This window comes from Cygnus olor, chromosome 7, assembly GCF_009769625.2.
Source record: "Cygnus olor isolate bCygOlo1 chromosome 7, bCygOlo1.pri.v2, whole genome shotgun sequence".
Taxonomy (NCBI): domain Eukaryota; kingdom Metazoa; phylum Chordata; class Aves; order Anseriformes; family Anatidae; genus Cygnus; species Cygnus olor.
In genome coordinates, this window is record NC_049175.1 from 22,969,705 (window position 1) to 22,995,439 (window position 25,735).

A 25,735-nucleotide genomic window follows, 5' to 3' on the forward strand; every position below is an offset into this window, starting at 1 on the left:
GCAGTTTTCCTCTCTCTCTTTCCTGTATGGTGAACAAGTTCTAATACCCTTCTGGGCAGAACAGCAGTAAAGACTTATTCTCCTTTTATTGAACCTGATGTTGCTTAGCCTGAAGCTATAAAGAGGAGGAAGGCAAGCAGATGTCAGTTACATAAGTAGCAAGGTACTTTGTGATCCCTGAGCCTGCTCTTATGTATTTCTTTTCTACTTTTATATCCATTTAGAGAACTTTGACTTTCAGCCCGAATTAATGCCTGAAATCAGACCATGAAGTTTCTCTGGGTTGTATTGGTAAAGTAGAAATACCCAACAATGGAATACCAGAATGATATGTCAGTGATTCAGACTTAGTAGCATACAATCTGGTGAAACTACAGCTTTGAAGGATGTGTGTGTCCTCATTTAAATATTCCCCTTGCTTATTCTCCTTGGTATGTTCGCTTGGGCAGAAGAGAAACTGAATATGCAGTGAAGAATAGCAATGAAGGACTTAAGAGCAATTCAAGGAGCAGAAAGCACGTTTGGCACGTCTTGAACTCTCCGAAAGCCCTGTCAAAATTTCAGAGGGAAAAAATAAATAAAATAATAATAATAATAAACAGGAGCAGACTCTTTAATGAGGTCAAGTCCTGCAGTGAGGGGAAACTTTCTAGAGCTGTTTTCTAAGATCAGCAGAACAGCAGGTCTGTGGAAACGCTTCAGATCTTTTCCTGGGCAGAAGAACCACACAACAGGCAACCTGCACTCTGCTGCCCACCAGGCTGGACAGAGGCTGCCACAGATAAAGAGCAATCCCTACAAGCACTAGCAACGAAGCACAACTTCTTGGTGTTCTAAGAGTACCCAGCATATTCACAGAAATTTCCATGGCCAAAGAAAGGCTTTTGTTTTGCCACATAAAACCAGAGTCGAAATCCCAGAAAGGCTGGGAACTGTCCTGAACTGAGCACCCAGCGTCCATGGTCTCACTCAAATTTATATGCTCAACTTACAGGCTCTTCTTCTTTCAAAAGAGTTCTTCCTGACATTACACAGATAAGTAATGCATTTATTGTTCATTGTTCTTTAGACAATATGTAGCCTCCAAAATAACGCTGTCCAAGAAAATACTTACAAACTTTCAACCTTAAATTAGCTGGGTCTCTGCTGGTAGTATCTGAGAGATTCATGTAAGGCTTCAAGAACGCAATCCAATAGAAAATGAAAATGTATCACCCAAAGAGAAAGCATCGTGCTTAGCTTCTGAATGCTGTTCGGTTTCCAGAGCCATATTCCAAAGTCTACCTAGAAAGTGTTATAAGGGTGTTTTTACCTGTCTCATATACCGCTTCAGATACCGAGGTAAAGTGGTCTTCTACTGTATATTGTGCCAGCCGGAGCGTGTCCAAACCTCGAACTGAATCATTTCCTCTCGTCCAGTAAAACATGACATCATTGATGTTGTAACCCCCTGTAGTGATACACAAGCCAACAAAAGTGTTTATTTTACACAATAGTTAATTTGTGTAGAGTACAGTTACGGTTCAGCTGTTTCTTATTTGTGTGCCTGAAAGTACAATGAGACATAAACAATGACTTTTCTGGCAGAACATAATGCTTGTTCACAAGAAAATTCCCAAAGACTGAATATGCAAAGGCTTATCATTTAAAAGCTTGGAGGTGGTCTTTTTTATATCTTTTTTTTCTCTCACATAGATGACAAACTAACAAAAGAGATTAGTACCATATGGTATTTTAAAGGCAAAAGCTATAAAGCTTTAAAGAAACACATTTTTAGGAACTAGAGCACTGACAGCATTTGGACTAAATGTTGAACATGCCCTTTGTTACATGCCAGGATGCTCTTTCTTGGTCGGTCAGATGACGGACAGTGTATTTGGTCTTCCCATCAGTAGAAATGAAGGGCTGAGGACTCGTGTGCCAGAGCTGCACTCTGAGTGAGGCTTGGGACATCACTGGGATAGCATTTTGGCTTGGGAGCTTGGACCCTTCCCAAAGGCATCAGCCTAGAAGCTGGTGTTTCTGCAGGCTCAACAGCATGGTACGCTTCAGGGGCCACGGGAGATTTGCTCTTAACCTTCAAGTGCTAATTAGGAGCTGAGATGGGACACAAATCATCTATCAGAAGGCAACTGTATTTCGCACACACCTGTCAATATGCGTCACAATCATAGCTAAAATACCTCTGTAACTTTTTCCCCATTATATTAAAAGGCAGGCAATTTTCAGACTAGTGTATATGATTAATTCAAGATTATGTTAATGTAATTTACATATTAACAGGGAACATTTGAACATCTTTTCCTTTAGCTTGCTTAGATCAATCATTCTTGTATATGACAGACTTTTATTGTCCAAATTAATAGCTAAGCTTAGGGAACAGAACCACGAGTAGATGATTATTTTTAGACTCCAGTCAATTGTAAGTAAATTACATTGAGAGACAATAATGCAATACATTGCACAAGGGTGTATGCTGCAAGAAGAACAGAATTCTAGAATCACATAAATAGAGATGCATTAAAATAAAAAAGGAGTATTTTAATACTTTTAATTTAATGGCTTTGGGTCTTGCAATATCCAAAAAAAATATTCCTTATAGCCATTTAATGTAGGAAAAACAGGAGTTCAGAAACTTCATTTCAAGGAAACAATGTGCTGTTTACCAATTAAAATGACAATTTCACCTGGAAATTCTTTCCCTGACCATCCTTTATATCTTTTTTTCCTCTATCACTGGAAGTTTTATGAAAATTTATCATGGCCAGGGATCTCTGCTCTCCTTTTCACACTTAAAGCAATTAAAGCCAAAACACTGTTGTGTTAAAAGACTAAGCCAAAAGCATAGGTGTCCAAGCTAAGATTCTGATTCTCTAAGACTACACTCTGGGAAATATCTCAGACTTGGGAGATGAGAAATAAAATAACGTTCTTATAAACAAATGGTTGCACGGTCCTTGGTCAAAATAAAAAGGTTTGTAAAAGCAGCTTTTATGCATGATAGACAAATTCATTTTATTCTCCTCCTAAATGAACTGCAGATAAAGTCTAGGACTACAGAGTACCACAGTATTTTTTTTTTGTTTTTATTAGATATTGATTGTTTCAAGTAGTGTGAAATGGGAGGAAATTTCAATGCCCAGCTCGGTGATAACAAGTATATCTCCAAACGGAGGTTCTTTTGCTTTGGAAAACACAATAAAATGGTTATGTTAAAGTATTTTTGTTAGCTGAATAATTAGCAGGTTTTGATCATCCTTCATTTGAAAATACCTTCAAAATACTAATTCCAGAACTCTGTGAAGAAATTCCTTGGGGGCAGTCTTCCAGATAGTCAGTAAAGTTAAATAGCACATTGCTCCCTCTGCGTAATGTTATTCCGGGGATTAATACTTCACTAATTATAAAATGTTTAAAAAATTATATGAACGAGATTCTTAAGCTATGTTATTTGACTTTTACAAGTAATCTCTCTTCTTTTTACATGATACTGAGTTTTCATTCTCACTAATTCCTCAAGCCCAAAATGTCTCATTACTGTGCTTCGTTGATATGATGCAAGCAGCTAATATCAACGTTGATACAATGTAAGCAGCTAATATCAACAGGGTTAACTGCAGGAATAGTAAATTTGGGATTAAACATTCATAATGCCTAATACAAATGAGTTTCTTTATCATTCTGTTGCTAATTTTAATTTCCCTTGATTGTCAAGCACAAGTTAAGTGCCTTCACATGGCTCTTCACTGAGTAAATGCTAAGGGATGAGTTCAAAAAGAAAGTTTCAGAGATGGGCCCAAAAATGAAGATGTATCTGGACTGGTCTGCGTGTGAATAAAAGGGAGGAAAATGCCCTCAGCACAGTGTAAATGACTGGCAGCGTTTCCTCCCACATGTCAGAGAGGACAATGCCCCCACCGCACTAACTGGTGCCCTACTATCTCCTAAAGCGATGCAGTAACAGGGAAATAAACAATAGAAATTTGGGGCTCAGATGTATTGGTGTAGAATGTAGAATTCAAATAGCATTATTAACTATTAGTAATGGAAGAGCATGTTGTAAAGGCCACGAGGGATGTTTTATTGCGTAAAGCCAGTACTTGATAATGTCACGTCATGCTTGTTTTTATGTTAGTAAACATTTAATAAAACACCTAGTACTTTGTTTCAGCTCAAGTATTTGCTGCATCTTTTACATTTTATTTATGAGTACTTTTATGGATGTGTGTGCGTGCTCGCATTCACAATTCTTAATTCCACATAATGGTATTTGCAAGCAGTACTCTAGGATGATGTCCTTATTTGCCTATAAATTAACATTGCTTATCTCATGAGGGAGCAAACACCATTTCCAGCATACCCATAAGAAAGCATGAAGTGCACTGAAGATAAAGGGCCATGGCTAAAGGCATACTCTTTCTTTGTGTAATCATCATTTTCTAGCTGTTTTCCTCAACACTAAACCCAAATGACATGGGAGCATTTGTGATGACATTACCATGTCTTCCCCTTGGACAGCAAACGCTTGTGTACTGTTGAAAAAGCAGATGGAATCATTCTGAGCAAAGCTTATTTTTAATTATATAGGGAATTCTTTTTTTTTTTTAATCCTGTCTCCTTTAAATCCCCACATTCCTGTGGGACATATATTTCATTCTGAAACTAGAGTAAATATTAAATGACTCATTAAGCAATGTGTTTAATGTAAATTCAGGTATTTTGACTTACCAATATGCTCTTCCAAAGGAAAATAAATTAGAGATGAATCCAAATTCTTATTGAAATTACCATTAAACAAATCTTATCCTTAAAAAACAGTTGTTTCTAGAGGAACTGCTGTGTGAGGAAGATTTGGGGGTTGATTCCCTTTGTTTTACAGTCTAAAATAAAACTTTGCAACCATCTTCTGCTAGTTACCAACAAAAAATGAGGAACACACACACCCTTCTGAAATGCTAAACAATAAAACTCAGCAAGTACTGGAAAGAACAGTTCCAAAAGAACATTTTGAATATATATTGACAAATATTTGAAAATATTTTTCATCTTGTAGGACATCTCTTAGGTGTCCTTCCACATTATTCCTACATTATATTATAAAATATTTTTCTAGGATCTTATTCACATGAGTAACAGGAAAGCATTAATTTTAAACATGCACACTTGGGTATTTGCAAAGTGACCATGTTTACAATGTATTAGGGAACATATTTTAATGAAAAATATGAGGACATTGATAAAATCAGAACCTATAAATAATATTTAGTCTCAGTCCTTCAATTTATGACATTTTTCCTACAGCACTGGCACAGAGAGAATTAAGCCATAGAAGGATCTGTTTATACCCATCTCAGAACAGAACTGTCTATGCAATTACCTTTTTTCAATATGAAGACAGTAAATTAATTAAATATGAACTCTATGCCTTACAAATAATTATTCTAATTTCTTTCTTTCCTACAGGAATCATGCCTTAGGGAAAAAAAATCACAATATCCTGAGAGAAAAGAGGCAGATCTGTCAAAAAACATTTTCTTGCCTTTACTGGAAAATCCTGCTCAAAGAACTCCCCCTGCAGACCGACAGAATAACTACAGGACGTCCTGCAAAACAGCTGATTTATCTTCCATAGTTTCATTTAACATTAGCTTTTCAATACTGCCATGCTATCTTCGGTGAAGCCTTATGAATTTATCTTTGTACACAAATACTATTTTAATTCAACAGAGAGTGGTAACGTGCTGTCACATGGCTTTTTTTGAATATTCCAGCCTCTTTGATAGATCTAGTAGCCAGTAGCCTGTGGAAAAAAAAATCAGACATTTTTCTAATTGCATAAAAATAGAAAGAATAACTTCTCTTACAGCTTTCCAGTTGCAAAGTACATGTCTGTTTATCCATTGGGTATTTGGTTAGATCCATGCTGCACGCAACAGTTGTGGTGATCCTTGAAAAACATAGTAATGCTGATTATTAATGGGATAAAATTGTTCATCAGTAAAAATAAAAATGACCTACGTAACTTTCTGGAACTAATATTTGTAGGCAAGCATCTATTGCAGAGAAAATAAATCTAAATTTTACTGGTATCTAATGTGAACAAGTAACAGCACGCAAAACAGGAAAGCACTGCAAAACAACTGAGTTTAGCAGCAGCCTACAAAGGGCACTTTTTCTCTTTTCTCACATATAGCATACATTTTCCCTTTGTTACTGTTTTGCAGTTTATTTTACAGCACTCTTACATTTAGCAAAATCTATTGTAAAGAATAATCTGCAATAAAAAACGCAAATCAGTCACTATCTTTCTTTCCTCTGTGATGATTTCAATACGAAACTAGAATGCCAAGATGCAATTCCTATATTTTGTCTATGTGAAAGCAAAAGTATCTATTTAGCGAAGAAATTGAGACCTAGTAGTAAATTTAAGAATTTAATCATATTAGTCAGTCATATCATGTATTTGTAAAACTACAAGACCATGAATATTCTACTTCTGAAATAGACCAGTTTCTTAAGCATAAAATCATGCTAACCTGAAAAGTTTAAAACGTACGTAGAAGCCAAGAACAAAGGCTGGTATGTGGTATATACATACCGTATAGCATACAAGACTGTTCCATTAGGGTATATTCTTATAAGACGATTCTCAACAGTGATATCATGAAGAAAAGACTTTTTTGAATCAACTATGAAGGTATCTGGTACCCAAAGCATTTCCACAAGCCGACCATCTAAACTTAAACTCTTATTACCATCGAAACAAAGCCTTTCATCAGTCCATCTCTGCCTTAGAAATATGGTAGCCGTGTAATCCTGAAATACAAAACATATATATATTATTCAGAACTAGCCACCATTATTCTGTTTTACAAAAGTGCATGGAACTAACTACTGAGCACAGATAGCCTGTGACTCTCTATATCCTAATCCTAAGTGCTGGCACTCAGATAGCAGTTGTACTGGCTCTCATTCTGCCAAATTTTCCAGCACTAGATGTGATGTTGATGTCATTAAGAAATATTATCTTGAATAGATTGTGCTTACGGTCACTGAAATTTTACAGTAAATGCTGAGGGCTTCAGCCTGGAGCTATAAATCAGCTGAAGTCATCAGAGTTTTGTCAGCACATAATCTGGCTCTGTAAATCTTCAAATCTTAGAATGACTTATATAAAGCGGTTGCAAACAGCATTTTGTTCACATAAACCACTAAATAATATATTTTTAAGAAAACTTTAGGAAAAGTTGCATAAATTCAGATGCATAATGGCAAAAGAAGTGAGTGTAACAGGAAGTTACAGAAATATAACAAATATATCACCATCTTCTAGCTCAATTTATCCTTTCAACGTGACCAGTGAAACAGTAGTGCCAAATTTATTGAGACCTTGAAGATAGCTCTCAGCCCAATTTACCTTCAATTCACGTATGCCTTGTCTTACGTTAAAATCACACAATTTCTTAGGACCTTTTTAAGCAACTTTTGATTTTATGGTGTGTTTTTATCAGTATGATAAATTCATCTTAAGTTCTGACCTTACTTTTTCTTTCCTAAATACCTGTGAATACTTGCTGAGTACAAAAGGGATTTTAAGATTCAATTTCTCTGGAAGCCTGAGTGAGGTAAATTTCTATACACACACAGAGACAGACAGACAGACACACACACACACACTTTCCAGTGTGTGTGAATATCTGACTAATGATTTTTGCCTTTTGGTTCTACTTAGGCATGTTGAATCTTTAATTAGAAAAGTATACTCCATTTCATAGTTTGTTCAAAAATAACTGATACAAAATGTAATGAAACAGCTGGAATAAATTAAAATGCGACAGTAACTGTAAAAGAAAAATAAAATGATTTCAGCTGTCTAAATACAAGGGAAAGGAGTAGCTTCAAAGTCACGTGAATATATCTGATTTTCTGAAATGCATAGGGATTTATACATTTCATTTGGAAAATAAATACTGCTTTACATACCTTTCACTAAGATTAATGCTCAGTAGCAAACTTCTGTTTGTATCTACAAGAGGTATGATGTGTCTGCTTTTCTATACAAGTATTAGTCTAGAAATCCAGTCATTAGAAACTCAGTACTTATTATAGTGCTATAATTACTCTCTGTAGTGGAAGTTAATCCTTCTCCTAACTCACACTGACTGCACAAGGAAAAAAGAACTCAAATTCACATTGCCAGTAGCTGTAAACACATTATCTTACCAACAAGCAAAAAGAAATTGCAAAATCTACAATACCATATTTATTTCTGATATTGTATCAATGCTTGCAATATCCAGACTCATTCCAACTGACACAGGACCATCTGAAATAATAAAAAAAAAAAGTCAGCCAGCATCTAGCAGACAGTGACTTAATACACGGTGTTCACAAGAATCCTCCATGACATTTTCCATCTTTTTCTACATGATTAGTAGCTTTTCTAAAAGTATCACTAAAATTCTGATTATGAAAGAATTTTAACGATTTCATAACCAAAGTTTAATACTACTAGAATAACATTACCTTGGTTTTAATAAACATGTTTTATTTCCTAAGGTGGTTTTATATGATTTTTCTTTACCCCCTAAAAAGAGTGCTGCAGAAAACATTGCAGAACAAGGTGAGGAAGGCACAATCCCTGTTGTACATCACAACCTTCTGCTCTGAGGTGCAGAGCGGTGGAAAGAATTCTTCCAGTTGCAACATCTGGTCCATCAGATGTTGGTGAACAAAGGAGTTCCTCCTGGCAATGTCACATGCTTAATATCCAGATGGGAATCTGAATGACTTTACTTACTGCCTGTTTAAGAATACATTGTCTATACCCTGTCACTGATTTTAACATTGTCCACTTTTGTCCACCGGCAGTTAACTTGTGACTTAGATACCTGCATTTACGAAGAAAGCTAGTCACTTTTTACTCCTTTTAATAATATCAGCTGAACGTTTACTCAGTGTGATTAAACACCTCACCTAGGTAGTTGTCATGATGTCATTGTAATGTTAAGTATGCGCAAGCTCTCACTTCCTTGTGAATGCGTATTTCAGTGTCAGAAGATCACCAGCTGTGCTTCTTAAAAAGCAGAATTTGTGCAGAGCTTTCATGGAAACATAACACTAGTCCTGGTTGAATATGTGCAGAATATATAACAAAGCAGATACACATAGAAATTCCTATTAAATACGTGCATCTTTCCATGTACCTACAAGAAGCAGAGAATGCAATACTTAGAAAGGAAGGAATAGTTTAGATACAATCTGTGCAGCTGATGGTGTCCAGAAACCACAGGCCCACTGCTGAAGCCTCCTGTGGGGCCACTTGCAAGGTACTACATAGGTAGCTCTTATATGACCTCATACAGCATGTAGAGGTCAGAAAGATGAGATAAGATAGATATCCCATTTGAAAAACACTTTTAAAAAAACAAGCGTCACTCCAAAAGGTATCTGTGATTTTTTTTTTTTCAGAATAATTTTCATTTGCAATGCAAGTGTTAAAGTATCAACGTCTGGCACAACTGTTGAGTCCCAGAAACCTGGCACTCCTGAAAGAATCTATAAATTATTTGTTCTGGACTCAGTTGAAAGTTAAAATATAAAGCTCCAGCTTAAAGCAGGACTGTAGGCTTGCAGCATCCCTTGATTGCCATCTGTGTGTTTATTATATACTATAAACTGTAACTAGGGATGAGAAGAAATTATCAAGTGACACATACCTAGCTTTGTATATGATGTCCTTCAGGCTCAGACCGACTGTCCTAGCAGACAAGTGCCTTGCAATTCAAGTGCTAACAAGTGGTGGTGCAGTCAGGTCAATACTGTCCTGCTCTGCTAGCCCTGCCTGTCTCCATAGCCCAAACACTTTTGTTGTGCATCCAGCCTGTCTTGAGTCAAGCTTTCATGAACACTCATGAGAAAGTGACATTCCCTCAGATATTTAATATACGTCTATGCCAAAAGTCAAAGTAAAAAAGAAACCTACATAGTTTCACAAGCTTTCACAATCATCTCTTGTGTTCCTATGTCAGTTGCCTTCAATCAAAAGATCTAAAAGAGTCCAAAAGAGTATCTCCCTTATAAGATTGCATTTCTGGGTCAGTGGGGCACAAACGGCATACCAGAAGGCCGTGATCATTATAGTCCTCTGTCCTAGCTTTCAGGGCCTCCTTCTTTCATGCTTGGGCTGGCAGATGTGGCCGAGATGAGGGGAGGACAGTGGGAATGCTGTTGGCTGGAAATGGCTGTGGGATTCCCCATTTTCAATTCTGATCTTTGGGGTTATCAAGAAACTCATTTAAGTAGGAGGTGGTAGCGTAAGCGAAAGAAAGATTTTTTTTCCATGAAGGCTTTTTTTTTTCCATGAAGGCTTTGACATCTGTGACAGGTAAGGCACATAAATCAATACTCTGTGGAAACAAGGCCAGCTAGCTTCACCCTCCACCACAGATTGAGATGCTAAGGCATGAGTGTTTCCCTGTGCAGAACATCAAGGGTGAAGGAACAGGATCATGAGTGAAATCACGAGCACTTACTGCAGTTTCAAGAGTAGAGCTTGAACTGCACAAACAGCAAATCAAACAAGGCAACTAAGGTAGCATCATTGGGTACAGCCCAGAAGAGCTTTCATTAAGCAAAGTAATTGCCTCTTCTCCAGTTCTTCAGACATATTCCAGCCTGGGAGGATAGTAGGGTGGCCACAACATGCCAAGGACGAGTTGTGCAGTAAAAACTATGGAAGGAGTCTCTACTATCGCAAGCTTTCAAGAACAGCTGGGCTTTAACAGTTAGTTAAATCAGAACAACATTCAGTTAAAAAAACTAAAACTGTTAAGGCTAAATGTAATTTATGGTGACTTGTTAAATAAGCAAAGCATTAATAATAGTTAGAATGAATCTTCCCATCCTATCTTCATAATTATCCACCAGAGTTTCTTCTGACCTTCCTCTGAAAGGTTTCCTGTTGACAATGTCAAAAACAGGGCAGTAGGCCAGATGAGGCAGCCGGTTCCTACATTTCCATATGTTTGGCCGAATTCTGTATATAATGACAACTTCAGAAGAAATCTACTGATCTTCAGAGGAAAACTAAAGTCATGTTCTGTCCTTCATACATGAATCTTAAAAATACAGTAAACTGCCAAAGAAATGCCAAATGGTAAATTTTGTTACAGCAATGGGTACACAATTTAATTAAACTTCAGTAAAAGTTAAAGTCTATGTTATGTACAAAGGTGGTTATTTTATGCACTTTACAGATATTAACAGTAATCCCATGTGGGAAAGTAGCCAGAATATTGACAGGTGTACTATGAAGAGTCAAATAGCTAACTTTGAGTTCGGACCACTGCAGTGATCACAGTCTGTTAAACTTCATACCAACAAAGTCAACTACCAATGAGTCGTGTATGTGTTTGTAACTCCAAAAACCTACCATTTAAATCAATCAACAATATAATGAACAGCTAGTGCTAGCTCTTGTTCATTCAGTTTAAGAAAGCTTAAAACAAATTTGACATTCAGAAATTTCTTTAAAGGGATGGTCTTTTGAAAGAAGACCTCATTCAGGGATTTTGGAAGAAAAAACTTACAGAATTAGAAGCAAAAGTGTAACTAAAATAATTTATTACACTTTTCGTGAAAGTGTTTTTGTCCTCCTGATTTTCTTCTTTGCTTCATTTGAGAATATTATGGGACTTTTTAGATAAAGGGATACACTGCACCTGGATTTTTTCAGCATATTTAACTTCCTAAATCTTTCCTGACAAATACATGTTACATGAAATGACTGGACAGATTAAGATAGGCCTTCTGACAGATTTCAGCTGTAATAGTTAATATGAAGACATCAGAAGACATACCCATTTCTAGTAGGAATTGGGTTCAATTCCATTTGTTCGCATCAATGATCTTTAGACAATGATGTATCTTTGATAGTACAGTTTATGGATGAGATAAAAATTAGTGGGGATAGTACTAACAACAGCTTGTTAAATAGTTTGTCAAAAAAACAACACAACCAAACATAAGCAATTAATATGAGGACAAATAACACAAGACAGTACGTACAGGACAGGAAACTATCTTGGCAAGCAGTGTCTTTGAGAAGGATTTAGATATTGTCTCAGATAGTCATTTCAACATGAGCTTTCAGTATTACGCTTTGGCAAAAACACTATTGCGATGGAGAGCAATACACAGAATTAAGTTATTTTACAATCTAGACAAGTACTGGCAAGACTGTCATTAGATTACCATGACGAGATTTGTTTCCCACATTTCGAAAATCATGTAAACAGCAGAAAGGGTTCGATGGAGAGAGAAAAATATTCCAGAAGATGAAAAACTCTGGAATGATAATATGAAATTTTGCAACATGAAAATTAATGAACAGCATTTACTCAGCTCCTCCAAGAGGAGACAGAGGTACACAGAAAAGATATCCAGCTGTACAATACTACACATTTGCTGACAAAACCAAGCAAAGCCCCAGTTTATATAAGATGAAGACAACATGAAACTTCAAATAAGTTGATTTTTTTCCTAACTGAATTTAAGCACTGTTCATCATTTGGAATCTCCAGAACTCAGCATTTTAGTAAGAAAAAAATCTGTCATGAATACAGCAAGTTAAGTCTGATGACAGTGGTAGTCTCATTGTGTCTCTGATTGCCATAAAAGAAGGAAAATCTATATTACCGTCTGTGTGTTAAAGTTTACAAGTACCAAGTCAATTTATTAAATCACAAGTCTTAAGGATTCCAATTTTTTTTTCCTAATATACAAGTGGCCACACATATTCTTGGCTTGTTGCCTTTTGACAAAAGATTAGACATTGGCTGTATTTGTAGGCAGACACCAGAGCAGAAAGCTGGCTGTGCATAAAATATTTAATTGACAATTATTTGGTATGTATTTCTTATGTACCATTTGAGCTTGTCTCATTAAATCAAAAGGTCTTAGACACGCTTAACATCCTGGTATCTCCTGATATCTTTGGGGGTAATCAGTAAACTTCTGAGAACTGAACTGCCATCATCTAATTAAACTCTGTGAATTTAATATAAACAACATCTGGGAAAAATATGGTGACCAGTCTTATAGAGAAGGTTGGACTAGAAGATTTGTTTTTCTTGAATTTAAACCTTGAGACCCTGAAATGTATTCTCATTAGAAAGCTAAGGAAAATGATCTTTTAAATGTGGTTTAGAGTAACTGATTTAAGCATGGCACTTTTGTATACCACTTGAAAGTAGCTTCCATATTCAAATACACTTAGCTGTGACCTTTTCCTAGTCTCTCTCTTGTTAATTAGAACACTTAAATTATCACATTTAATCACAGAACAAAATCTATTTGTATAAACTTATTTACAAGATTTTATGCATCCCTTAACAACTCTGTGAGCCTGATCCAAGCCTCACTGAAGTCAGCAGGAATTGCTCATTAATTCGGAGAGGTTTGGCACAGCACCTAAGGTAAAAAATTGGTCTACGCAGTTGCAGCAGAAAACCTGATGTTAAAATCTGCTTGTCTTGCTGCGATAAAGTGTCAGGGTTATGTAGCACATTTAAGGAAAATAACTGTGCATTTTTAAATCCCATATGTCAGCTTTTCTACAGAAGACTTCCACATCTATCTAGAAGGTTATGATGGATATTATTACACTAAGGGGGCACTATCTACTAATACTAATATAAAAACATTTCATATTCCAGTCCAAATAATAGCTAAAATCATTCTATATCAGGTAGTCTTTTAATCTCTTAATAGAGCTTCCAGGATCTATCTGCTCAAATTATTTAGACTTGCTTGATGAACCAGCTCAAACAAGAACATTAAAATGCTGTAAGAAAAGGGAACTTTTTAATATTGATATTCAGATGGTAAAAGAGACAAGTAACCAGTCCTTCTGGGATTCCCGTGTATCAAACACTGCGTAAATTAGCCCTGTGATTTTGTAACTGGCGTGTGCCACCCAGTACAGACAAATATAAAATGTTTGGTCAGTTTTACTTGTCTACCCTTGAGGTACTAAGCCTGGCTTCATCTAAACTAACTGTAGGCACCTTATTTAGGTCCCTAAAGACCTAAAGAGATGGGAATGACAGCCTGTGATGGGCATAAATGGCAGTGTTCTGGTAGCAAGGGTCTGTAAAGGTAACCTTTGTGGGAGGACACAACTCTAAAATAAGGTAAATTTAATCCAGGGATGAAATCTAGAAAATCTAATCATTCAAATCCATGCAAGAGAAGACAACAGTGTAATGTTGTTATGCATAGTCATCTAAATCAAAAGAAAAATATCTTCATTGTCTCCTCTTTAATGTTATAACCACTTAAGTAATTTTCAGCCACCTGCCAGTCCCAGCAAAAGGGCCAAACACAAACTAAGAACATACAGACTGTCATAATACTTCCTTGACTAGTAAAGATTTCTTGTTTTTGCAGCTTTAGGAAAAAGCAACCTTCATTTTATGATCATCAGTTTATAGCTAATGCTTTCTTTTCTGGACTAAAAATCCATTTTGCTAAATATTAAGGAGTTCAGCATCGCTGATTTTATAAGGGTATGATTGTGTCTTGGCAGCAAACATCACTTCAAAAAAAAATCTCTATTTCCTGACTGAAGAAAAAAAAAAATCAAGGCCAAAGAACTTGGAAATGACTTTGAATTACATTATTCTAGAAATCAAACTAACCTGTAGCCCTCTCACATCTAACTGACCAAACAAATAAATAGACCGTGCACTCTTCTAAAAGCAAAAGTAATCTCAGCCCCCAAAAGGGATCCCATTGTCTTGAAAAGGCTGACTTCGGGTTATTATTTTAGTATATTTCTTCCCATTTTATGGGAAACTGTTCATGCACTTCAGACAGCAAACACCGATGTTAGGGTTAATGCCCATATGCATCCTGTTCTGTTCATATTTCTAGAAATACAAGTTTCCTCTTCAGAGTAAATCAGCACTGATGCAATTAGAACTGAGCAGACTTTTATAGAGGCTGATAATCTCTACCAGTACCAGAACACCCCTGGTTATTTTTTTTTATTATGCATTCATTCATTAGCCTACTAAATTCTAAGCAACAGTTTGATCTTAAGGTCCATTTTTTTGTCAATCCACTGAGGAGGAAGGACAAAGGATGTAAAAAAGTCACAGAAGAGGTGTAAGGGACTAAACTCTGTTTTCATCAAGTGTTTAGCAGATGTCCTGTAGCCACTGATACGATTCTAAGTGAAGGCAGTTACACTTAAATCCCTTTCTGATAAGGAACGGATATGAGGTACACCATCTGCATAGCCATAGAAATAAGCAAAATATTACGCAGAACAAAATCAGGATAGCTGTGGCCACCCAAATCAGACTTTTTTCTCTTTTTGTGAAACCACCAACTCTACGTTTACAATTGGCACCAGTAAAATGTATTTTTCAGAGTCCCGTCCCATTCCTTCAGTAGTTGAGCTATTACACATCCATCAAAGATTTCTGGGACACAAGTGTTTTCATGCCTGAACTGTGGTGAGCATATGTGGTGATTCTGACACTGTCTGGAAGTGCTTGACTGGCTCTGTATACGACATGAACTTCAGCTGTGCTTGAGCTCCTCTGGGAGTTCCAGGCAAACAGGGAAACTCCTTATCATCCCTCTGAACAAAAATTCCAGGCCAAAAAAAGAGTTATAGATTTACTGCTTTCCAATAGCTGAGAAAATATTCTGCCTACATTAAAAAAAAAAAAAGAGATTCATAGCTCAAGAGTGCTTTAGTGTTGGTCATAATTACAGTAACAAGATTTTATAATGAAATTCCATTTGCTGTCTAACAATGCACATTCATAATGGCAGTGCCAATGTGCTTCTATTACCAGCACAAAGCAATGAATAACTATAAGTTCAGTGATCACTACTATATTTTTCATTGCATATTATCTCTAATCAGAAGGGGTTAGTTTATTTGTTGTCATTACTTTTATTTTGCTGATAATCTTCTTAATGACCACGCAAATACTCTAAAGCAGTTGTATCAGCAGTTGAGGCAATTGCAATAATTATTTCATCTGCTTATTTTTATTTTCCCTCTCTCTTAAACCTAAAATATAGGTTTCTCTTAATGTTTTAGGAAATTGATTCAGAAATTGCATATAGCATGAAATGCCCTCACCAGGTGTTTAGATGACAAGAGGTAACAACATGGTCTGATAATCTCTTTAGTCAATCACTTTTAAGTGGGATATAAAGGGATATAAAAGTCTTAATTTGTAACCCCTAATGTTTCTGAATTCCTAATTTAGGAACAATTGCCTAACATTTATTGTCTAGGTTTGTTCTCTGACAGATACACAAAGCTTAGTATTTTTTCAACATGCAGGATATTTTCTGCGTCAGAGTTCTGCAGTTCATCCAGGCAGAGATCTGCAACTCCCTACTATTTGTGATACATACAATAGCCATAAACAGGCAAGGAAGATGTTCATCACTGAGGTTTTAAGTGTGCACGGCTGACTGTGCTGCAGGGCACTAAAATCAGCCTTGGTGCCAGAGACAATGGGGGGTTTTCCAACCTGGTGACTGTGACCGTGCGACACAGGGATCTGACGTTTTCTGTTCATTTTCCCTTACAGTACTGCAATGAACCAGTTCAGTGACCTTTAAGACCCAAGGCAAAAAGCATTTATTTAATTCTCTTGTAGATGCACATAATACTTGGTATAGAATAAGACTTGCCAATGCTTTTATGAAAAATTTGGTATGTAGAGCTGTCTTATTTTTAACTAAAATTTTGCATAGTTATTATTTAGGAAATCAAGGTAAATTATACTTTTAAATAAGTGAGGTTTTGCAGTTTGCTTCACTGAGGACACGTAAACATTAACACCCAAGTTTCTAACAGAGTCTAGAATTATTGCTTGTGAATATCTGGAATATATAAATTTCACTTTTGGCCACAAAAAGCATTATGTTATGTCTTATTATATATTAGGACATCAAGTAGATTCAAAGGAGTCACTGTCAAACAATAGGGAAAAAAAGCACTGAGAAAAAAACATTTGCTCTTATTGCTGGTTTTCAAACATAACTCACAACAGTCACAGCTTTTCTACTTACTGTCAAAAAATGGACGTAGATACTTGTTGTATCCTTTTATTATTTTTTGTATAGTTGGGGGAAGAATTTGACCCTTTCCTTCAGCTTCACAAATTTGCACTGACCTAAAAGAAAAGAAAAAGATGATTTAAAACAAAACAAAAAAAACCATAGCAGAGACAGTGTTCCAGACCAATATTGTGTCAGCTTCAAGACTTCTAATGATTATTGCCTAACAGATAACTTACGAGACATTTACATTTCACAGTTCACAACACTGCAGAAAAATACCATTCCAGAAGATACCAAATTTAACAATCTATTAATCCCTTATTCACAAGGGATACTGCTTTTGTACCTCAAAGCCTAGCACTTCTTAGTACCTCACCTGAGAAAGTAGCTCAATCTTCCTTAATGCTTTCTCTGTAAATAGGGCACTATTGTTATAATCTAGGAACGTGGGAAGGGTGTTGATTGTTTATTTCAGCATTTAAAGTTAAGCTTCTTTTTACATAATGAAATACATTCAATTTAGCTCCTAGAGGGAGACAGAAGCCAGCCTCAGAGATTAGCACATAAAAACACTTTTAATACCCTGCTTTTACAGCAACATTTTTAAACAGGTTACAGAAATAACCTTGTTGGGCGAAACCAGTAAAGTACAACAAGAATACACACCACCTCTGTGCTCAGAAACAGCTACAGATACAATATATAGCAGTCAAACACAAATAAGTACATGCAAACCCCATCTTTGTGCTACAGCCCTTGCAGTATCATCACATGGAGGCTGCAGACAAGTGAAGGGACTGGAGAAGCCACACGCTCAAATTATGATCCCTCACTTAGGCCATGTGAGGACTCTTATTTTCCCCCTTTCACAAGTCTTTATGCTTAGCAGCTGTGGGAGGGACAGCCAGGCCCTTAGGATTTATTGCACTGGGAGGAACGTGGTTTTGCCCTGAATTTTTGCTTTGCCCCTACAGCAGCACTCCCTGAGTGGGAGCAGGCTGTGCTCCTCAGGAATTAAAACACAAGTGATACTGACTGCTCGTTGCCAATGATCTGAGAAAAGTGGGGGTATGACCTTTGTTTAATTATTTAAGTTAGAAACAAGCAATTGGTGCGTGTGATGAAGGAAGCCCATCTGGCTGTGGGCAGAGGCATTGTCTCTGATGGAGAGTAGCCACCTGCATATTTAGCAGAGGGCCTCCACCTTTCTTCCCCAGCCTATAACTGATGGGGGTTTCTCTTCCCCCAAGCCCAGCTTTATTTCTTAGTTCTCCTACAGCAGGCATGAGAGCTGCAGCAATCTGGCCCTGGGAAGGAGCTGCAGGACCTATTCCTTATGGAAGCAGCTGTAAACATAAAGCTACGGTTGAGGGAGCTTCTCACTGAGTTTTCCCTTCCTAACCCTCTCAAAGCTGCTCCTGAAATCCCTGCTTGCTCTTTCCAGATATGTTTCTGGGCCTTTTATAGCCTTCCAGAAATGCCCTTTTTGTTGGGATATTGCTATGTTTTTGAGAGAGCTTGAGCTGCTCTGTCAGAGTGTGTATTTCTGTCTGCTAGGGTGCTGTATTTGGTATCTCAGGGTGGTGTGATACCATAATGCTATACTAAGATACTCTTTTAATTACTGATACAGTCTTACTGAATACCTGTGACCAAAATGCTCTGTGGTTTTAGATGTGGTGTCCCTTGCCTTTCAGTTTTACTGATACTTAATTTTTATATTTACCAGAGCTAATTGCCCTATAAGTAGCTGGTTTTCATTAACAGCCTTGTAACTTATATAGCTTGCATATTTGGATGATCCTGTTTACTTCCCTTATGTCATATTAGGCATTTATTTCTTTATTTTTAGAGAGAGAAGTCATTACTCAATGGTCAATTAAGTGTGGTCTTGGTAATAACAGCATGGAAATAAGGAATGCTTTTCATTTAAGTTCAGTTTCTTCCTAAAGAAGCTAGCGTGGTCGCATTGAGTTGAAGTGTGTGTGTAAGTAAGAATGTTAGTCTTTATATTTCAGAGAAGCGTGGGAATTAGAAATGCATTTTAATTTAATTCATTTCTTAAATACTGTACTTTCAACAGATTTTTTTCCTGCTTTTGCAATTTACATTTAATTTCATTGAAGTGTTCAATGAGCTGCATGAGTTTTATTTCACAGTTTTACTGGATTTCTCCTGCATAATTTTCACATTGTGAAACAGTAAAGGAAAACTTGCCACTCTTCCACTGCAAGGGTATAATATTGTTCTGTGGATCAACATGTGGTTGCAGAATGGTCTTGTGTTGCCCTTGTTAACAGCTATTTGCTGAAATAAATCTTGAATATTTAGTATTATTTAGGCATATGAATACGTTCCTTAAACCACCTGTGACAATTCTTCTGAGAAAATTCTTGTTTTCCGTTTATCAACATGTGATGTGTAGCCTTGTACTTTTGCTCTTCTGGAGACTTCATCTTTAAATAAAGAACTCTTTGCCAAGAGAAATCTGTTGTGCAATACTTGATGCAGTGAATTAACAGGGCTTGACCCATTAAATGCTATTTTGCCATGCAATCTTTGAGAAGTCCTATAATAGTAAGTCCCTACACAAGAGGGACTTGCTGTATCTTAAACATGAGCACGCTGTACTGCTAGATCCCATCCTGGTAACTTTGGGCATACCCAGAAGCAACCTGTCAGTGTTAAAAGGCAAAGAACCTCTAGATGCTACATGCCTTAAGTGATTTTGCTTATCTACCTTTTAAAAGAGGATGTCTGATGTCTTTAAAGTGCTCTTCAGTGCTCATGCAATGTTTGTCACTAAGCAAGAGTGAGCTCACAGCTGCCTGTAGGAAAAACATCCCTGCCATTGCCTTGTACAGGGATCACAAAAGATAAAAGCTGAGGTGATTTCTTCTCATGCCTACACATCTCATCAACACACCTGAGCTTTTCTTTTACCCAGTATTTCTTTTTAAATATAGCTACATGTTTTATTTCCTCTATTTTATGTATTTAAAAATACCCTGGCACACATCACAATATGGAATTGCCTGGAAACAGCTGTTCCAGCCACTGGAGAGAATATGCTCTTATAGAAGAAAACTGAAACTATTGACAGCCTGGAGTACGTATATGTTCTGGGCTGACAATGTACAACGTGTGTTAAACTCTTTGGGTTCAGTGACCCATGCTTGCTTCTGTAAAATATGAATTATAATGATTAAATTTCCTTTTTTTTTATTCCTATGGCTCAGAAAATTTAGTATTTTACAGGATGGGCTAAACCTGAAATGTACAACAGTAGCTTGTTATTTAAGATGCTTTCAAGCTAGTATCTCTAACAGAATTGGGTAATTGGGGTGAGGCGGGCAGATGCTGCCCTAAACAGAGGTACGTATCACTGCTTAAAACAAAGGTGCACTCTAGACACGTGTGTGGGAATATTTTCCCTGGCTATTTTTGTCAAGATTCATGTATTGTGAAAGACAGAAACACCTCAGAACTGAGCAAGGGAGAAGCAAAATGCCAAACGCAGTCTGAGCAAGCTTTTGAAATGCACCCCTCAGGAAAAGCTGGGGCAAAAGCTTCTTTCAGGCAGTCCGCTGACAGGCGAGCGGTTTGCAAATGCAAACAGACGCATTGCTTTTTGTTTCACACCTGACATGTTTAAGGATATAGGCTTTTCTCTTGCCTTCATAGACAAACTGCTGCAGGATCACCTACATCACTGCTGATTTCTCCACTTCCAAACAGTCTGTACTGCCATATAGGCTTTTGGCTAATTGGTAAAGTTGAAATAGTGGCATTACATTTTCACCTCCCAGATACAGGAAAAAATACTTAAATAATGCAAGTGCTCTTTAAGTTGGCAAAAACATCAACATCCCACAATCTTCTGGATCCAACCCTATAAATTTTGCCTATCATCCTTTAATTTGAAAAATCTTTCCTGAAATGAATCATAGCTGTTCTTGGGATCAAATACCATATATTTAAGCTCATTCCTGATAATGATTCAAACTGTAAACCTGAATTTGATTGAAAGTTGATTACTTTGATAAATTTGCCTTATGTTTTTTCATCTCTATTTCTTAATGAAAATATTTCTGAGGAAGTGACCCTTCAGGCAACCCACTGGATATTGATTTCTAATATGCGTGTCTATAAAGTAACTTAACCTCACCTCACTTTCAGTGCTTGACATTAAGAATCATTTAGTGTCTAGAAAGTAACGTATGAAGTCTGATGGCCTGGCATGATGCTGTTAATAACTGGGTTGTGACAGATCATGTCCTCTGTATGGCAGGACAAATGAGGCTACGGCTGTCTCAATAATATATTTTTTAAATGTTTAAACTATTTGAATCAGTAGAGAAAATGTTCCGACCCCATCTTTCTCCTGCTTGTGCTCAAATTTTAGCCAGAGTTTATATAAACATGCTAGCTACTACACCATTTGGGGAATAATCCCAGCCCATGTTTCAGTGCACCTCTCTCCTTTGATATTTTTAAGAGATCTGCTAGGAACAGGGTGACTGAGGAACAATACTTTTAACAACCCCAAAGTTGCTGATGTCTCCCACCATTTGGGCAGTAAAGCCATGCACCAGTGCTCTCTAGGAAAGCAAAGGGGTCATAAATACTTGCTTTTTCACTGTGGGCTCTGCTGTGGTACGGTTAAATATTTTTTTCTCAGTTCCAGTGCGAAGTTGGATAGTTTTGATTTAAACAACACTTTCACCTAATCCTACTGGAAAAAGACATCTGTGCACCTCAGCATCACCTGGGCGGTGAGCTAGCCAAGGGGCAGAACTTCCTCTCAGCATCTGCTCAGCTTTGGGTGCAACATCATCAGATCAGCTCAATGCTGTAACTCATGGCCCAGCTGAACAGGTGCTGGGAGTTCTCACAGCTCCCACGGATGCCATCCAGGAGTTAACTGTTCCTGATTCTGGACATTCAACCATTTTAAGTTGTAAGAGAAGGTTCGTGAGGTCCATCTGATAAGGAAGGCAATTATACACTGCAGGCTGAATTCTGGAGGGGGGAAGGAGGACATGACATGCCTCCTTGTTACTTAGATGCTTCCGAAATCTTGTTGATCTCTCTGCAGTTTTATTAGTGCAAAGCCATGAGTGTTACCCAGAGACTATAGTGTGTAGCATGTCTCAGCTGAAGAAGAAAGGTGAAATTAGAGCAAAAAATGTGTTCTGGACAAAAATGTCCTTATAGCACTGCAGAAGGCAGGGGAGAGGGAGATCCTAAGCTCCCTTCTAGGAAGTTGCCATCTGCCCTCACAGCCAAGTGGGGCTTTATCTAAAAAACGTGTGTTTGCACATCAACTTGAAAGGAAAGCTCAGGCAGAACCTTATCTTGAGGAATTCTCTGGGAGACTAAATGAGTTAGGCATTTATACAAAGAGAATTGACTAAAGAGAATTTAAGTATCTTTTGGGTAGCTAAAGACTGTGGTGACAACACTGTTTAAGCTGTCCATGCTTGCATGCTCTTATTAGAATTGCTTACAAAATGTTCCTTCTTTCAGAACATTTTTTGTTTGTTTTTGAAGTGCTCCATTTCTACCTTTTTTGTTATGGCAACTGTGTTATTAGCAGGATTATTTGTACATTAAAGGGATCAGTTTCACCTTCCAGCCTAAAAATTCAGCTTTCCTGAAGACTTTACAACTTAATCTACAAAGCATAGTAAGAATACATTTTAACCAGGTAATTAAAACACTTTTCTTTAGCAATGAATGCATAAAGATGACTTTGATACCTCAAGCTTATAGTACATGTAGGTGTGCTGTCCTTGGGCAAGGTATAATGCTTCAGTCAAGGACCACGTGTCCTTCTAAATCTGCTAAGCATTTAGTATGATATTCACACTCTACACAGTAATCCTTCATCTGAAGGATCATTTGCTTAAGTTAAATTCCTTTCTTTTTCTCCCTATCAGTCTTAGTGAAAAATATCTGCAACTCAATCAAGGCAATGAAAATGATTCATGAAGTTCAGTCCTGTATTTTTGTTATTAATATCCGGGTTGGTTAATCTTTGTAAGAGGTAAGATTCAGCTGTCAAGTGGATTTGGGTTTACCTTGATCAGGTATGTTTCTAGCTATAAGCTAACTGGTATTATATATTGAGGAAATTTTATTTTTTTTTAGCAAACACTTCTTACCTACATAGCACCAATAGAAAAAGCACTCTTAGACTGCAGCATTTAAGAATGCACATTTTTAGGTCTGGCTCCAGAAGGTCTTGCAGCTCCTAAAAAAAAAAAAAAAAAAAAGGAATGCAGTGGTAATGTTTTACAGTACATATTTGCATTACAAATACACAAGTTTGTCAGGGCTTTCAACAAACTGAAGGGCTGGTACCTTTAGTAACTGCTGCTAAAAATATATTAGGAAATATCTACAACAGTTAAAACTCAACACTTAAAAAGACATGGTATCAGCAGTGATGTGTTGATAGAAATTACATTCTAGTATACTAGAGTGCTTTCATTTTTGTATCCTTTAAATACTTACAAAACTAATTGTTTTGAAAAATAACTGCAGATGTGCAGTTTAATATCATAAACACCGAGTACTACCTGTACTAGTTCCACGGAGTACACTTCAGTGTGCTCAATGTAAAACACAAAACTACCATTTTGAAATGTAGGGCTGTTCTGGAGCAACATCTCTGGTACATGGTACCATCTCATGGTACTTTGGTAAGCTTTTAGTTAATGAGGAAAAGCTGTCACAGAAGAAATTGTTTCTATCTCTAGCTATATTAAAAGAGAATCTCTTAACTGGATATAAATAATCACATAAATACCTACATTGATCTACATTCATCAAAATGTTGGACCGAGGCAAGGTGTTTTCTGAATGAACTTCTTTGCTCTTGTCAATGTGATTCACAACCATAATGGTTATTTGAAAGTAATCTGTCAGCTCTGTAATCTATTTCTGGATGAAAATAGTATCAATCAAAATAATTTAATGCAGTCATTCAACAGATCTGAAATTCACATGCTCTGCCAACTCTTACTATATATCATCAAATCACTGAGATGTTTGTAAGATCTGCTTCAAAACACTTAAAAAAAAAAAAACAAAAAAAAAAAAACTTAACAGGAACACTACCTACTCAGAATCTGAGAGAATTACTAAATGTTAATAAATACAAATGAAATCTCTTTGATGCTTGCTTCATAAAACTTAACAATACTATTTTCAATGTCCAGAACAAACTTTATGGGAGTGTCTTGCACTTTAAATTCACAGTAAATTACTAACAATAAAGAATTTGAAGCTTTGTTTTACTCTTCTTCAGCTGACCAACACACAATGCTAGCTAACTTTTTTTGCCCTGAAGTAACCTTTGTTTCAGTCCATAGTCCTAGTAAAACCAGTACTACTGGAATTTGCTTGATTTAATGCAATTAGAATGGTATCTGACTTGTAACAGTGGTGAAGTGACAAAATAAGTTGCTAATATCTGCGAGTAAAAATGAAAGCCACTCAAATGGCTTTTTAAATACTTACAAATATTCAGCATCTTGGATACTTTAAGCATACACCAGCCTGGTAAATATTAATGTCAAAATAAATCATCCACTCATACACTGACTTCCACAGAAAATCATGCATGAGACAGTAAGAGAGCCTTTAATAAGAAGACACAGCACAGATGAGCAGATGGTGTTGTCAGAACATTGCTCTCTAAATGCTGATTCTCTAACACCCCCGCTTCGTACTGCGGTATCTCTGTTGCATATCTTGTTCTGGGTGGTTACTTTCTAGATTTGCTATCTTTATCTCACAGGAAAATATACCAAAAATAAGTATTGCCTCTCTGGTTTCCCAGGAAAGCTCTTACTGACTTCATAAAGCCTCTTTTATACTTAGCTTTTGAATTGCTACTATGAGCCCCTAATGTTTCTTAAGATCCTTTAAAAACAGATTAAGGAAAACTGTGGATATCTCTGTACTTGTTTTAGTTTTTACAGTACCGCAGATCAAAATGACTGAATTAATCACTAATCTTTCTAAAGCAACTGGTTTACCTTCAGATGTTTTTCAACTTCGCAATTTTACTGGGGGATTTTATTTGGTCCCTAACATATGAAAGGTCAAACTCATTATGTGCTGGGTGAATTCATTTTGTATGCTGGATAACAGAAATGAGAGGAAGCAGAGATCTGTCCTCTGTGTAAGAAGTACTAAACAAAAGATCTGGTTGCCATATTGACTAGCACCCCATCACTGCCTTCCAGCTGAAAAATGGAATTGGGCAGCTACCGAACTCTTAGGCAGCTTCATAGATGGCACTTAATCTAGATGTGTAAATCACTGCTGCATGTGTGTACATGCATCTGTGTATGCTTCCTATGGTGTCCATTTTTTTTAAAGGGCTTATTGAGCTGCTTTGTTCCACTAAAAAGCCTGCCTCTTGGCATGTTTGCACATCTGGACTTTTTCTGTCATGCAATTATCAAATATTATTATCAAATTACCAAATTTATTCCTGCTTAAGAGGACCTTATTAATTATTGTTATTTAAGGCTAATTCAGCAGGAACCACAACATTTTCCTCTTTCCCACAGCCTGGAAAAATATCCATAATCTGTTCTCTGCACGGAATGTTGAGCCA

General features: G+C 36.8%; 1 protein-coding gene across 5 annotated transcripts in view; it reads right to left on the reverse strand.

The window, feature by feature from the left end:
• The window catches only part of LOC121073113 (gamma-aminobutyric acid receptor subunit pi-like), a 47,027-nt gene that overhangs the window by 15,741 nt on the left and 5,551 nt on the right, over positions 1 to 25,735 (reverse strand). The window contains exons 1-7 of one of the 5 annotated variants that reach the window (XM_040563758.1): positions 17,477 to 17,642; positions 17,110 to 17,213; positions 8,977 to 9,206; positions 8,259 to 8,326; positions 6,599 to 6,816; positions 5,865 to 5,947; positions 1,313 to 1,450 (exon numbers count right to left, since the gene is read on the reverse strand). In XM_040563758.1, coding sequence (XP_040419692.1) covers positions 1,313 to 1,450; positions 5,865 to 5,947; positions 6,599 to 6,816; positions 8,259 to 8,306 — 487 coding nt within the window. In that variant the 5' untranslated portion in view covers positions 8,307 to 8,326; positions 8,977 to 9,206; positions 17,110 to 17,213; positions 17,477 to 17,642. Of the gene's footprint in view, positions 1 to 1,312; positions 1,451 to 5,864; positions 5,948 to 6,598; positions 6,817 to 8,258; positions 8,327 to 8,976; positions 9,207 to 17,109; positions 17,214 to 17,347; positions 17,391 to 17,476; positions 17,643 to 17,835; positions 17,964 to 23,267; positions 23,357 to 25,735 lie in introns of those variants that run through there. The other 4 variants (XM_040563754.1, XM_040563756.1, XM_040563757.1 and 1 more) reach the window with 4 other exon arrangements.